Source organism: Diorhabda carinulata, chromosome 3, assembly GCF_026250575.1.
Source record: "Diorhabda carinulata isolate Delta chromosome 3, icDioCari1.1, whole genome shotgun sequence".
NCBI classification, from domain to species: domain Eukaryota; kingdom Metazoa; phylum Arthropoda; class Insecta; order Coleoptera; family Chrysomelidae; genus Diorhabda; species Diorhabda carinulata.
The window spans coordinates 28,100,599-28,116,359 of NC_079462.1; the positions used below are offsets into that span (position 1 = coordinate 28,100,599).

A 15,761-nucleotide genomic window follows, 5' to 3' on the forward strand; every position below is an offset into this window, starting at 1 on the left:
CGGGATACATTAACAGAATGTTTTCAATTGGCTTGCTTGATCAATCGTGTTTAACACATTAAAAATTTTATTATTTGAAATTCAAAAATAATTGTTTTAAATAGATTTGAAAATGAAACTAATTAATTACTTTTAATTTCTTAATTTAAAACGTCAAATCAAATTGTTAATATATTTGTAGAATTTTTAGAAAAAGGTCATTTATATTAATTAAATGAATGTACTATCTATTTTTCTAATTGCCATTTACTGATTACCTTATAATACTTTTATACATAGCTTTCAAGCTCTTTGTCTCTCCTTCAATTAAATAACGTATCAAATATTGAGTTGTGATTTTCATGTGCTCTAACAGAAATTCAGAATCTAATTCATTTATAAGAACGAAGACCGTTTTCGAAAACGAAAAATGAGACTTTTAAGCAGGGTCCACACCATGCCGGGGTAGGCCGGGCGGGCTGACCCGGGCGGTATAAGCCGCGTTGATGCAGATGCCCCGGGCGGCTTTGCCGGGTTAGAAAATGCCGGCCCGGGCCGTACCGATCCCAACCCGCATAAAGTAGGTACAGATCAAAGGAAGCCGAGCCGAGCCGAGCCGAACAAAAATATAGAGTGGGGACGTGCCGAGCGGCCCCGAGCGGCTTCAGTTACAATTAAACCTCCGACCGAACTAGACGAATTATTTTATTTTCGACTCAGTTTGTTTAAGTAGGGTTTTTTATTGTTCATTTTAAGTGGTGGAGTGGAATGACGAACAAGTTTTAGTGTTAATAGACTTATGTAGAGAACGTCGTCTTCTATGGGATAGTTCAGATTCCCAACATAACCCGGTCGGCTTCGTTTTCGGTGTGGACGTCGTGCCAGCCCGAACATACTCGCCCAGCTTAGACCACCCCGGTCAACCCGCCCGGCCTACCGCGGCATAATGTGGACCCTGCTTAACAAACTAATAAACAATGGAGAAGAATAGATACTAGAAGAAGTTTGTTTACTAGAAACAAGAATTTTTATGTACCGTATGATGATCTATGACTACTATTTTATCATATTAAGAACTATTTGTCTTCTATATAAAAGAAATAAAAAGTTAGGTTATGTACAAAGTTTTAGTAGTATTTTCAAACTCCTATTTTGCGTATTCCAGATTTCCAAAGAATCTCGTGACGATTAATAATTGTATTAAAAAACAAATTTGAATTAATCCCCGTTAAAGTACTAATAGTAATGTACTTATTGCAATTCAATCCATAACTAGAAAAATTTCTGGAAGATTTCTTTCGAAATAGCTTCAGTCTGCTCTCTTCTGGCTTTCTCCGTGTTAGAAATTGTATCAAAAATTTATCTTGTAGAACCACAAGTCCCAAAGAGCGAATAAGATGGTTAAATAGAAATAATTGAGGCATGGCCGGTTATTATGAGAAAGGAAAATGCTTTTTTTCTATGCAAACATTCCAGTAGCTATTATTTTTCTTTCGAACAACTCCAATTACATTATCCTATCACAATTGACGAATTATTAAGATCTCCGTAGCGTAGTGGCTGACATGCGGGAGGTTCCAGGCTCAAGTCGCGATCATTTCAATTTTTATTTGCACCTTTAATAATAGTATTATTACTAATTGAATTCGTCTACTGTTCTGTTAATTTGTTCTAATCTTGATTAAAATGTACATATTAATAAATATATATTTTATAAGGAATCAATAAAAGCTTTATAGATTCTTCTAACGAAATATTAAAGTTACTTTACGCACTAATGCGTGAAAAAATTACCATTAAACTTCTGTATATTTTGATAAAATTTTCGGTAGTAGTCAAAATATTGTATGCGTGTCTAATGGTCTTTTTCGACATCGAAAAAAGGCTACTTTACACACTTGTTACATAAATATCTACTATCTTTTAAGTAAGTACCGTTTTGCGATTCCGCCGCCGCAACCCCAAGGCCGGTGTTCCGCACATGCGTGCTGATTACCTACATCTCTTGTCTACGCACTGACGCCATTAGATCTGATTCTTCATTGTGTACGTTGTTTACTGAGTGTTTAAGATGCCTCCTTCAATCGTGAGTCCCGCCGATTGTGAAGTTCGGGCTGTTATACGATTTCTTAGTGCTAAAGGCGTAAAACCGATCGATATTCATCGTGAGATCTGTGAAATTTACGAACAAAACATTATGAGTGATGGAATGGTAAGGAAAAGGCCTCAAATGTGCATGATGAAGAACGGAATGGGCGTCCTTCGGTCGTTAATGAAGATTTGGTGCAGAAAGTGGACGAAAAGGTGAGAGAAAACAGACGCTTTACAATTTCATCATTGTGCGACTACTTTCCTCAATATTCTCGTAGTGTTTTGTATCGCATTGTGACCAAGAACTTAAAATACCGGAAATTGTGTTCACGTTGGGTTCCAAAAATGTTGACGGATTTGAACAAAACCCAACGTTTAGGCAGTGCATTGACTTTCCTTGAGCGGTAACACAATGAAGGTGAAGATTTTTTAGACCAAATTGTTACTGGTGACGAAACATGGGTGGCCTATGTTACACCAGAATCGAAACAATAATCCATGGAATGGCGACATTCATCATCACCCAAAAAAGTGAAATTTAAGAAAACAATTTCTGCCCGTAAAATCATGTGCACAGCTTTTTGGGACAGAAAAGGAGTATTGCTAGTGGAGTTTCGGCCTCGTAATGAGACAATCAATGCAACGTTTTATTGTGAGACATTGAACAATCTGCGTCGTGCAATCCAGAACAAAAGACGTGGCAAGTTGAGTAAGAGTATCGTTTTGCTGCATGACAATGCCCGTCTACATGTGGCTAATCGGACCAAAGATCTAATCAAATCTTTTCAATGGGAAACTCTAGATGATCCTTCCTACAGCCCTGATCTGGCGCCCAGCGACTACCATTTGTTCCTGCACTTGAAGAAACACCTGGGCGGTCAGCGTCTTCAAGACGATAACGAAGTCAAAACAGTTGTGATACAGTGGTTAACAAGTCAGGCGGCAGAATTTTATGAGGATGGTATTCAAAAACTGATGCCACGTTATGACAAGTGCCTCCATATTCACGGAAATTATTGAGAAAATTAGATTAAGGTACAGGCTTTCATGTAAAAATAAAAATATTGCGATATCTTTGGACTTCTTTTTTTCATTCCAAAACGGTACTTACTTAAAAAATATGCCTCGTACCTTGTAATAAAAGCACATTCAATTCTTGTTGGCCTCAGTCAACAGTTAAACATTACATATTACTATCATAATCAAAATTTATGTACCAATTTCGATGCGGTAACACATATGGCTCGTTTGAAATCAATTATATAAGTTTACTTTCAGTACCAGATGAATATGAAAGTTTTGTCCAGATTGACCATGAATTGGCCATGAAACCATAACGTTGTTTGTCAAATGTTTTCATCCCCATATACAGTTTACGATAAAAAGAGAATGTGAAATGCTTCTTTGTCTTAATACTAAATTTATTAGAAACTAAGACAATTTAAATTTAATCGACTGGTATAGGAACCAATAAGTTTAGATTAGGTTAAGTTAGATCATTCACATTACCCATTGATACTAGAATTAATTTTATCAAAATGATGACGTTTAGAGTCCTCAAAATCCAATTTTGACAAGTGATAGTGATAGTGATACTATATCTAACAGAAACAAATACTTATATTTTTTCAAATATATGAAATCAGTTATTCTTAAACATTCCGGAATTTTTAGATAAAATTAAATAAAAAAAATTGCTAACAAATAATACTTTATAATTTAATCAATTTTATGTAAAATTTATAATAAAAATTAACTAATAAATTGACTAGCATAGTTTGTGAAACTCCTCGTAGTCACGAAAAATACAGCTTTCTAAATCTAAATCTAAAAGGTCCGTACTAATCGAATGCAGACGGCCAGTGTATAATAAAAACCTGATTTATTAAACCTTATTTTAATTCATGTATACCTTAAGATTTTGAAAAACTAAATTCTATAAAAATTCATTCATATCGTCCTGACCTAACCTTACCTAGGTTAGGTTATGTCTTTAATTGGATGGATTTCGAAATCAAAAGAAATCAACAAAAAATAAGAAACTCTACGTCCATTGAAAAATGTTTTATTACAAAACTGCAATCCCGCAAATCTCAGTTGATTATTGTAAATAATTTTATTTAGGAAGATGGCAAAATTTCCCTTTGAAATTACATATACGAGGGTTACCTAAAAACTTTTCGATTTCAACCTGAAGATGTGGACACTCTTAATATAAGTTGGGCAATATATTTGCCCCAGCATTGAGAGACGATCGTATAAGTGAATACACCACCGCACTCTTAAAACGCGAAAATAGTCAAGACTGTGGATTACAAATGTCGAACCCGCAAAAACGCAAAGATGATTTATTCACCTGAAAAGTAATGCGACTGTTTTTTGGTATATTCACGGGATTGTATTCATCGACTAGCTTTAAAAAGGTGAAACAATCACACGAGAGTATTATGCATCATTGCTTGATAAGGTTAAGGATGAAATGGCAAAAAAGCGACAGTATTCGAAGATAAAAAACAGCTGTTCCATCAGGTCAACGCTCCTTCTCTCATTGTGGTAATAGCCAAGCTTTAAAATCACAAATTGCACTAATAATTGGTTGACCTCCCACCCTATTCATCAGATCTAGCTCCCAACGAATTTTTCGTATATCTTAACCTCAAAGGTAAAGATGGCAATAGGTCAAAACTACAAGATTTTATTTGTATTTAAAAGAAATTTCATTTGAAGGAAACGTAAAATCAAGAAATCTAGATAATTTATCTACAAAATTATGTGAACAAATGCATAAAAAGCGAAGAAATATTCAAATATAAAATTTAATATAAAATATTATAAAATCAAAACTTAATTAACTGATAATTGTGGTATATATAATAAATTGTGAGTAATTTTTTTCACTAGTTAGATAATGAAATAAATAGGGTGTACCCTATCTAAAAAAATAGTCCTTATTCAATTAAGGCACAATCCGCCACTGTTGTCATCATTTCACACACGGAACTTCAATGTATATTTTAGGATTATTCAATCTGAATTACACAGAAATTACATGAGACAACGTACATTGGTAGTGGTACTGCAAACACACCTTACACGAGATAAGTACTTCTTATTATGTTTTCTTTCTATACAAGAATATTTTCTCAGATAAGTCAGTCACAAGAGAAGCAACCATTATGAAACTTTCGATTAAGTAATCGGGCGTGAAGTGGCACACGTTTATTCACATTTATTATTATTTTAAAGTGAATCGATCGTTAGCAAACTTGACAATTATATATCGTTTTTTTTGTGTACTGTTATCATTTTATTTCAATTTCGTCTAGCCTTTATCCTACATTTTGTATCCGTTTCAAGTGAGTATACTTTTAATAGTACAATTTTTTCTTAACACCTCGGTTGAAAGTACCTACTTTTGAACAGCTATGAAGCTGGTTGTGCAACATTAATTCCATTTCATGACGAATACTTCAAATACGATCTAACTAAAGTGGTTATAGTAGCAGGCTTACAAGTTGGAGTGAGTTTAAACTTGTTACTGCTTGTCTCAAAATATGAGGGTACAAAACATTCCTGTTGAAATAGGTGCAGTGAATTGCTGTTTTAAAAATTCAATAACCAAATGTGTAATAAAATAAAAAGAATTCTCAACTACGGTAAAAACCGAACACTATCAGCTATAATTTTTATAATTCTAAATACATTATTAACATTATTTTTCCAACATCGAGTTAATTTTAGAACAAAATGTACAGTAGATTTTCAGGTGTCACCATCTATCGGTAACATAAAAAATTATTTTAAGGGAAATTAAACCCATTTAAATGATACCATCTTTAAAATCTATCATGCCAGAATAAAAACATTTGAGTCCTCAATTAATTAATTCTATTTATTCATATCAATTTTTGAGAAACATTTAAATAGTAATAGAAAGTCGCAAAACACAGTATTCAAAATAATACATTTTTTATACTTTACAACGGACCGACCTTATAAGTGGCATTGTATGTCTTCGTCTAAGCTGCAATTTCTGAAGCCATTTACGCTGAACACACTATTTACACTACCACTACACCAATACTCGCAATTGAATTGCCTGACGCGCGTTTCGATAACCAGGTTATCGTCTTCAAGACTGAAGGTGAAATTTACCCTCAGTATACGAAGTCGATTACTTGGTTATCGAAGTGCGCTCCATACAGAGTAATGGTGAGTTTTGCTGTGTATAGTGGTTATGTAAACAGTGTGTTCAGTAGGGCCAAAAAATTTTTTATATTTTGGATTTTCGTGAAAATAATAAATTTTATTCTTTTTCAGCCGAAAAGTACGAAACCAAACTCGCACACTGTGTATGACGCTTACGCTCAAAGTTGGGTTTTCGACGCCGACAACGCAAGCTGTTCCAACGGTATTTCAGGGAAAGGACCCTACTTTGAAGTACTTCAAAATGGAACGCCACAAAAATCGACGAATGGTACTGCCACTAATGTGCAAAACGACATAGTAAGTTTTCTTATTGGATAAAAATGGTATAAAGCTAATATCGAGTCTAGATTTTCCATTCGACTTCACTGTTAAATCTAAAAATCGTTCAGTTTATTATTAAGTACTTAGGTACTTAAGTTGTAAGTTTGTCCTCTTAATCATCTAACAACCAAATGCATCGTTTTGAAATTCTAATCTAATTCTAATCATTTTAATTAATAATTAAATGGCCAAAAAAAGTTATTGTCCTGCATTAGGAAGAAGTTTTCTTCAATGAAACTGTCGTAGGAAACGACGTAATGACCTAAAATGTCTTCTATGTATCGGTTCGCAGGTAATCCCCCGCTCCAATTCAATAAAATTGCTTTCATTGAAATACCCACCATAACCATCCTCCAAAAGCCACGATTTCTTTTATACAACACTGCACGAATCTTTCTCCACGTCTTCTATCCCTACTATGCAGGCATACTCTGCTTTCGTCTGAGAAGAGAACGGAGTCCCATTGTTCGGCACTCCAATTAACTTGTTCTCTGGTAGCTGGACTTTTTTGTTCCAAAGTTAACTACTATAAGTCTTTTTTCGACTGTCCAGTCCTTCACGTCCACACCTCGCGTTTCTCTGAGCCCTTGTTGGACTTTAACACCAGTGAGAGCGCGATTTTCCAGTAGGTATGTGTTCACAATGAATCGGTCATATCTCTCGGATGTGAACTTTTTTCTTCCGGAACCGCATCTTTGACAAAATTTACTATTAGCTTTAAAATTTTACTAATAATAATACAATCCGTGCCAGTGGCCATTGTGTGTATAGTTAAGAACTGTGGTGTATAACAAATTATCCATGTCAAAATTTTTTCCAAGGAGATTGATTGTATAGGAAATTTATTATGTCCACAATTTTTTTTCATCTTCAATATCTATTAAAGCGAGAGGTGCATGTGGGTGTAAATATAGTACTTGTTTGAATTTTTTTAGGCAATACTTTTTTGTAAATGCAAATATCAGGTGGGCTGAAAATTTCTTAATCTCAATCCTCAAAAGACATGTCTATAAATTTGACATCTGTCATTAATTTATGTGTCACAGCTTTGCTTTTTGGTAAAAATAGTGAACGTTCCAAAGAGGCTGTCACCGACTAAAACATGACAATAAAGTACACAAAATAACTTCACAATTTCAGATAACGGTAAAGGAATTTACTTAAGGTATCTATAAGACCCCAAAAGATATTGAAGTATGATTCTGGTTTTTATCATTTCACACTGGAGGGCAATCGACTCCAAACCATGGAAAGACGTAAAAATCGGCTGGCAAGGTTAAGGCATTAATATTTTGGGATATGCATACTATAATATTCATATCGACTGCTCTAAAAAGGGAAGAACCATAAACAGCGACTATTACGTAGCATTATTGAAACATTTGAAAGACTAAATCACTGAAAAAAGAAGAATAAATTGTTGTTTCGTCAAGAAAATGCATTGAGACACAAATCGATTAAACGATAGTAAATTTGCGTGAATTTGGCTTTGATCAACCGGATTATCCAGCCATCGAGGACTTTTTCCTGTTCTCAGGCTTCAAGACAATGTTCGCTAGATAGAAATGTTGCGCCGATGAAGAGGTTCATGCTAAAACTAAAGTCTATTTTGAGAATAAAGGCAATTTGTTGTATAAAAAAATTTTTCAGTCCACTGGATATATTATTTATTGGATTTAAATTGACTTGATGATGCTACGGCATAATTTCATTTTGTATTTCCTTTATTTGATCATATATAAATTTTTGCTAAATTTTCCTAACGTTATTTTCTAATTTGTAGGTCAGAGAAAATGGCCATATTGTCGACAAACCTGTAGTTCATATAGAAGAAGCTTCGGATGACAGCACGAGCAATAGTGACAGGAAACTATGTTATATGAAAAGCTTCTCTCGCTCACATTCTCCAATAGTTTTGTCGGCTAGTTCATCTCAACTTAGTTTAAATTCGAATCACAATAAAAATCCTCTTATATATGAATGTTTAGAAAAACTCACGGAACCAACTATATATCGCTCAAGACTAAATACTGCTTTAAGTAACAAGGAAGACGATCAACATTACCAGGCTCCTCAAGCTGTGATCATGCGAAGACCAGAATCCGTCACCCCTAGAGTAGAGACTGTTCAATATGCATCTTTGATGAAGGAATTGCAAAATAAAATAGTGAAGAAAGAATCTCCAAATATCACATCGCCACAAAGTAATACAAGTGAAAGCGCAACGACATCCGAAAAAACTCACAACTCAAAAAGCAGCAGTCGTTCAGAAGGCAAAAGTAGTGATGCAGATTTCTCTAAAGAATTAGAAGCAGCTCTACAATTAATACAAGATTTAGAAAGTCCTAATACTATTGATACGCCTTCAGATGCCAAGTCCTTAGATGGACAACCTAGACCTCTTGCTGTATGGAGAAATAGTGACGCTAGTGAAAGCAGTGAAAAAACTCTTAGTGCAGTAGGATCCCTAGCCGAGATTACCTCTCCCTTAACCGAGTGCCAACCTGAATTGTATACCTTCAAGCCGTCGGTGAACGGTAAGGGTGCTAAAGTTATCGTCCACTATCCTGATTCCCAAAGCACCTCCGGATACAGTTCACCAACCCATGGACCGAACTGGTCCACAGCCTCCAGTATATCCGGAGGCAGCCCAGATACTAAACCTACATTATATTCCATTCATAATACTAAATCTACTACTGTTATTTCATTATACTCTTCACCCAATAACACCAAAGGAAAATCCGTTACACTAGTCAAAATAACTGGCGATGAACCAGATAACACAACCAAAATTAAAGTTAATAATACAGATACCACAAATAACTCGTCAGTAATACCCTGCTATAACAGTACAAATATACCACATTCCCCACTAATCACTGATTTCGTAATCACTAAAAGCACCAATAAAACAGACGATGAGGAACCAAAGGAAAAATTATCAACATTTAAACCTCCTCAATCTGGTTGGAAACTAAATTCTCTGCTTCGTAAGAAAAAGCAAAACTCAATACCAAAACTCGCTCCCGAATTAGAAGGAGCAATTGTTAAATCCGAGAGTTTAGCTTATTTGTCTGACATCGAGTTACTAGCTAGACATCAGAGGAACAAAGAGCTTCAAAGGGTAAGATTTTTTACAGCGAATACCATGGTGATGGGTCATTTTGTGACAGGCGGCTGATTTCTTACTAACTAACATATACGAATGTAGCTTCTTGGTATGAGGTAGGAAATAGCATGGTTCATAAATTTCCAAGAAATTATATTTTGAATTGATTGCAAATTCAGTTTACCATGATATGCTGAATGAAGATTTTCCATTTTCATGATATATTCACATTCATAAATCATGACATATAATCAATTTAACACACTATTAAATTACATATTTTGGATATTAATTTAATGGGGCTGAGTAAATCCTGGAATCACAACAGGTAGATTGTAAGCACAACCACCAAAGATTTCTCAATGAGAAGTTATACTAAACAACTTTGTTTTTCTAAGATATAAGAGGTTATGGGTTTTTTCAATCATCTAGTTTTGGTTGAGGGGTTGATTGGATTAAAGAAGTAGAAAACTGAATTGTAGTGCAGAAGTTGTCCACAACATTGTACCATTCATTCTTTGAATTAAAAAGTACCTACGCCAATACTTCAGGCTCCGTCACCAACCAACAGAAATTGTCAGCAGAAATATTTTAATGGCAAATCACATTCTATGCGTGACATACATTGTTGCTGAATCATCATGCGCAGGTATTGAGTATACGGATTGTAATCGCATATGAAGACCATGAAATTCATAAAATGTAATCAGTCACATCTGAAATATATAGAAATTGTGAGAATAAGAAATGACTTCCGTGTACACAGTAGAGTACATAGTGTTGCTTCTAAGGTCTTTGCATGGTTATGGTATGGTACAATGTATTGGACTAACAACTTAATATTGAAAATAAAGTTGGTAAAGTTGGTAAACTCGTTCATATAAAATCACAAATATCCAGAAAATTGAAGAGGTGGTGTTGTTCAAAGCATTCTTACACATTTCAAAGCTGGAAAAAGTTATAGAAATAGTATGTAACCTCTTATTCTTCATATACTAATTAAGGCAGTATAGTTGTAATTTACTGTGTTAATTGGTATTGTTGAACAGTGCAGGCAAACCTTCAAATTTAATTTTAATTAATTCAAATTATTGAAACTTTTGGTCATACTTGTGGAATTATAATCATCATACAGATTTTATGGGGAAATTTGATGTGCAATGGGTATGACCCTATGTCATTTGTCAATATTAGTGCAAACACATCAATTATAACAACTGCAAGAATGTTATGAAAATGTTTCCTGTTTCCACTGTATATATATATTATTTTAAATTAACAGACATTGATTAAAACGAATTATCTGTTTTTATTAATTATACAAAAATTCTTCCAGTAAATCTTTATGTAAAATAACCCGAAATCGAATAGCATTTGTTATCATAATAAGTCTTTTGATGGTAATAATTCGATTGCTATTGTACAATACCAGTTTGGTAAAACTAGAACGAACCCTAAAAACGAGATTGACACTAGAATTGTGATTCTAGGGTTAACACATATTTGTTTAATGATGAAATTCTCTGCCTACATACTTAAGACTGCATCATATTTTACTAACAACACATTATAACAATTTACCTTAAGAAAATGGAACCGGGATCGACAGTTAAAGTGGAATGATATATAATTGCATACCGAAAATTCCTTGAATATCAATAGAAAACGGTCATAAAAGCATGATACACAATTAATGTGATATTTTTAATGCTTGAAGCACCTGTTTATTTTAGTATAGAAATAATGGTTGTTTATTGTTTCCGCTAAACTGCTGCCAACCTATTAAAAGTTATAAAATGATTGACGATTGATGATCTTATGCTGGGAACAATAAATTACCATTTTCAAAAAAGTGATTTTGTATAACTGATATAATTGCATATAATGTAATGGCATTGAAACAATTTTATTGTTCTGTACAATTTAATTTGTAATAATTGAGTTATATTGTTGATCCAAAATATAATAATTGGGAACATTACAGAATTTGATAAGTTGTTTTAATATCTATACATTAAATACTTGTTTAATGGAAATTATAATTTCATTTTAATAGTAATTCTCTAATTATTTGTAATATGAATATGGAACTGGAGAAATCTATGGTCGCATTCGGCGGACTGCTACCTATCGGTAACTGTAACAATCGAGAACATGTTGAGCGTTCGCAGTCAAGACTTTTTTTAATTCTGTGTCTTGTTAGTTTATGACAGGTTAATGTTCAAAACCGAGGCTATTGTGGTATTTCACTTCCGCTACCACTACCGCTTAAAATATATCTGTCAAATTATTCTTGTTACAAAAGGTTACAGTTTTTACTTTTGAATGAAATATATTTTTACTATAACAGGTAGATTAATTGGGAAAGAATATAAAAAGTATCAACATATTATTGAAAAGATATATAACGAGTAATCTTATGCTTGCAGGAAATAGAGAAAAAAGTGGTGCAACAGCTGGGAGTTCCAAGGACTGCAAGGACTGAATCAAATTGCTAAAGAATTTTAAATAAATTACAGATTATTCCCAAAAAGAAATCTTCTACTAGTGTATTCGTCCATTTAACAACTTATTTTAATAATAATTTATATTTTTCCAAATTATATTTGAATAATTCTGTTGTATATATTGTTGTTATAGTTATATAGTTTATATTAATTCTATTGTAAATATATTCAATTAGGTATTGAATTCCTTTTATAAATAAAATATCTCTATATGTATGAATATTTTTTATTACCCTACCATTATAGAAAAATACCGGAGAAAGAGGAAGTAAAAGATACAGAGAGAAGCAGAAAATATAAAGAAAGAAGTACATTAGAGGATGCAGATAAATAGGTAGAGAGAGGTCCACAGATAGAGCATATAGAAACAGAGAGACTTCTGCATTGGGTGCAACAAATAGAGATAAGGAAATACACTGGGAGTGTGGCTCATGTTGGTAAAGGAGTTGATGAGTACCAGCTTCCGGTTTCGATTGTATCGTTCATCATCTTGTGTTCTCTTATTCATCTTTTTCTCGTCTCCATCTCTAGACTGCTTTCCCAATCTCATATATCTTTTTTTCCCATATCGATATCGTTTATTATCTCCTGTTTCCGTCTTCTGTTGCCCCTTTCCTGTTCCCATTTTCGTTATAAGATCTTTTTAGATCCATCCATCTTCCTGGTTTGTCATAAATTTTTCCATATTCTGTATATTACTGACTTCAAATTGTATATTTATACTGAAAAGCTACATTTAGAATCTTCTATATCAACAATATTATGAATAATGATAATTAGAAAATTAGCACATTATTTACTTCTAGAAAATAAGCATGAATGTGTGATTATTACCAAAAAAATCAAATCACTATAACAACGTCTAGCTTATTTCCAATTTATGAACATCTCTTTGTTTAGATTTCTATGGTATATTGAGCAAGTTTTTGATTCTTTTTCATTACTATAACCCCATTGCGTTAATAACTAATTACATTGTTCTTATATACGATTATATCGAAGATAAAGCTTAGGAGAAGTCAAGTTATTTTCAAAGAGTCCCTTTCCAAATAACTGTTAACCAAAGTAATTTTTGTGGCTTTTGTTAGGCACTCAATATCGTTTTATATGATGCAACTTGAGTATGTTCAGTTTTTGATATGGACATCTATAATCCCTTGGTTGCTTTTATTGACTCCCGAAGAATCAGAAAGACACTTTTTCTACTTCTTGTAAACCCTCTGGAAAATTCTTCATAGCATTATTACTATTATGCTCTCTTAAGAAATGAAAACAACTTTAATTGTTTTAGGAGAGTCAGGAATGATTCCTATTCTTTCCAAAATCGAAGTAATTGATGAATTAAAAAAATCGAAAAGTAATATTTTTCTTTTCTTTTGATAATTGAAATACATAAAAAAACGAATGTGTCTATTTTTTAAAAATGGATCCCGGTTATACGAATACTAAAATGTTTAAACACATTTCAATTAAATTGGAATTTCTGGAACCGTTGGTGATATTCATCCTTTTCCACTACCACTACACCAACACTCACTAAAATCTATTAGAGAAAGAGAGAGAGAGAGATTCGTTGGATAGAATTTGGTAGGATAAGGCTGGGGTTGTGGTGGTTGCGTGGGATTGTGTTTGCGAACGGAGATTTAGGATTTTTAGCCAGAGCAAATCAAAAAGACAGCTTGCAAGTAAAAACAGTCCTTTTCGTTTTGGTTTTTTTTTAATTTTTTGAAAAATTTTTCGCGTTATTTTATTCTTTATTAAGATGTTAATTTTAGAACAAAATTATTTCGCTTTCAGTGGTTTTATGGGGAGTTTATTCCTCAAAAATACGAAACAATGGCTTTTTTCAGGCAATACCAAAGTATGCGATAAGTATAAAAACAACAGCAACAGTAACTTGCAGCTCGAACTTGGGAAATCACCAAAACTGGGACATGACTCACGATGATGCATCGAAAAAGTTTAGTTGCGGGAAAAAATTTACCCCAATTTTAAACTGTAGAAGTAAATGGTATCAAAACACCATACAAGACAATAACAGAAAAGCCATTGAATGGTATACGGAACAGACCAAACTGGAATAAGATTGTATCCAGAACAAAAAATTCTGAAAACCTGCCCAATACACCAAGCATTTTTCAAGAAGAAATTTATGCAAATGGAAATGTGTCCAGTTCAATATAAAAAGGAACTATTGGAAACAGGACATTATCATCTTCTCCGATAGCCAAGCAGCCATTAAAGCTTTAAGCTCCAATATCATAAAATCCAAACTCGTTTGGGATTGCCTAGAAAAATTAAAGCGAGCTAGGCAGGAAAAATAAAGTTACGCAGCAATGGATTTCGTGACACACAGGAGTGAATAGAAATGAAGCTCGCTAAATCGGGGACAGACAAGCGGTTCATAGGCCCTGAAATCTTCAGAGGTATCACCTATAGAACAATAGAAAAAGCATTGGAAAAGAAGGTAGATAGGAGCAAAACCAACTATTGGGACAACCTACAGGGATTGAGACAGGCAAAGACTTTCCTAGGAAACTATAACCAGAGAAGATCTACTGAATGTATAAACCTAAGTTAGAACAAACTACGAATATTAGCAGGAGTCCTATCGGTGCACTGTCGCTCGCCTCAATAGACACCTGAGGACGCTAGACTTGGCAGATAATGCAGCGTCCAGATTCTGTTGTGCAAAGGAAGAAACCTCTATCCACATTCTCTCGAAGTGTGAAACACTACAAAACTCCAGAGCTCTACACCTGGTAGCGTATGACATAGAAGATGAAGATCTCTGACAGCTACAGCCATCCCACATTCTAGTCTTTCTAAAAAGAAGTGGTATTAACACATCAACTTTAAATACTGGGTTACCCAGTATCGTAGCAAGAAAGGGGTATACAATAGATCTATTGGGTTGCAGTGTATATAATACCCCAATATCTATATACATAGGGGAATCATATTGGTCAAAACTTTTTCCATAAAGAAATAATAAGAAAAAGGAATAGATATAGCAAAAGAGAAGGACCGAAACCCTGAGTATACGGATTAACACCTTGTGTGAGTTTGCACGGCGCTCGCTTTCTAAATCTATTTAAAAGGATGAATTACTCCCCATATTATTTTTGAGCATCATACTAGAATCACACAAAAAGTCAAATGAGTATAATAACCAAAAACTGACAAAATATCAACAACTCCATAATTCACAAAACTTCATAGGTAAGTATGACAGAATAGATTCAAAATGATGTCTTTTATAAGTTCTTGGAAGATTTGCTTCAACTTGCCAAACATTCTGTATACTTGAAATTTCAATGAATAAATCAATAGAACATTTATCAGTATTCCAAATTCGGAATAATTATTTAATAAAAAAACCATACGATTTCACAGTTCCGAATTTTTTTTTAAATGTAAAATTTGCATGGCAATTTGAATAAAACTGACAACATTCCTAAAAACAAAAGAACCGGTTACGCCTATGTTCAAATGCCCATTCTTGTAGTATAACTCACCTTTTACCTGGTTCGCTGGCCACG

At 33.7% G+C, this 15,761-nt stretch overlaps 1 protein-coding gene across 1 annotated transcript in view; it reads left to right on the forward strand.

Moving 5' to 3' along the window:
• Positions 1–12,435, forward strand: part of LOC130891304 (uncharacterized) — a 169,731-nt gene extending 157,296 nt beyond the window's left edge. The window contains exons 6-8 of the mRNA XM_057795942.1: positions 6,391–6,576; positions 8,384–9,727; positions 12,142–12,435. Of these exons, the coding sequence (XP_057651925.1) occupies positions 6,391–6,576; positions 8,384–9,727; positions 12,142–12,210 (1,599 nt within the window). The 3' untranslated portion in view covers positions 12,211–12,435. The remainder of the gene's footprint in view (positions 1–6,390; positions 6,577–8,383; positions 9,728–12,141) is intronic.
• The last annotated feature ends 3,326 nt before the right edge of the window (positions 12,436–15,761 follow it).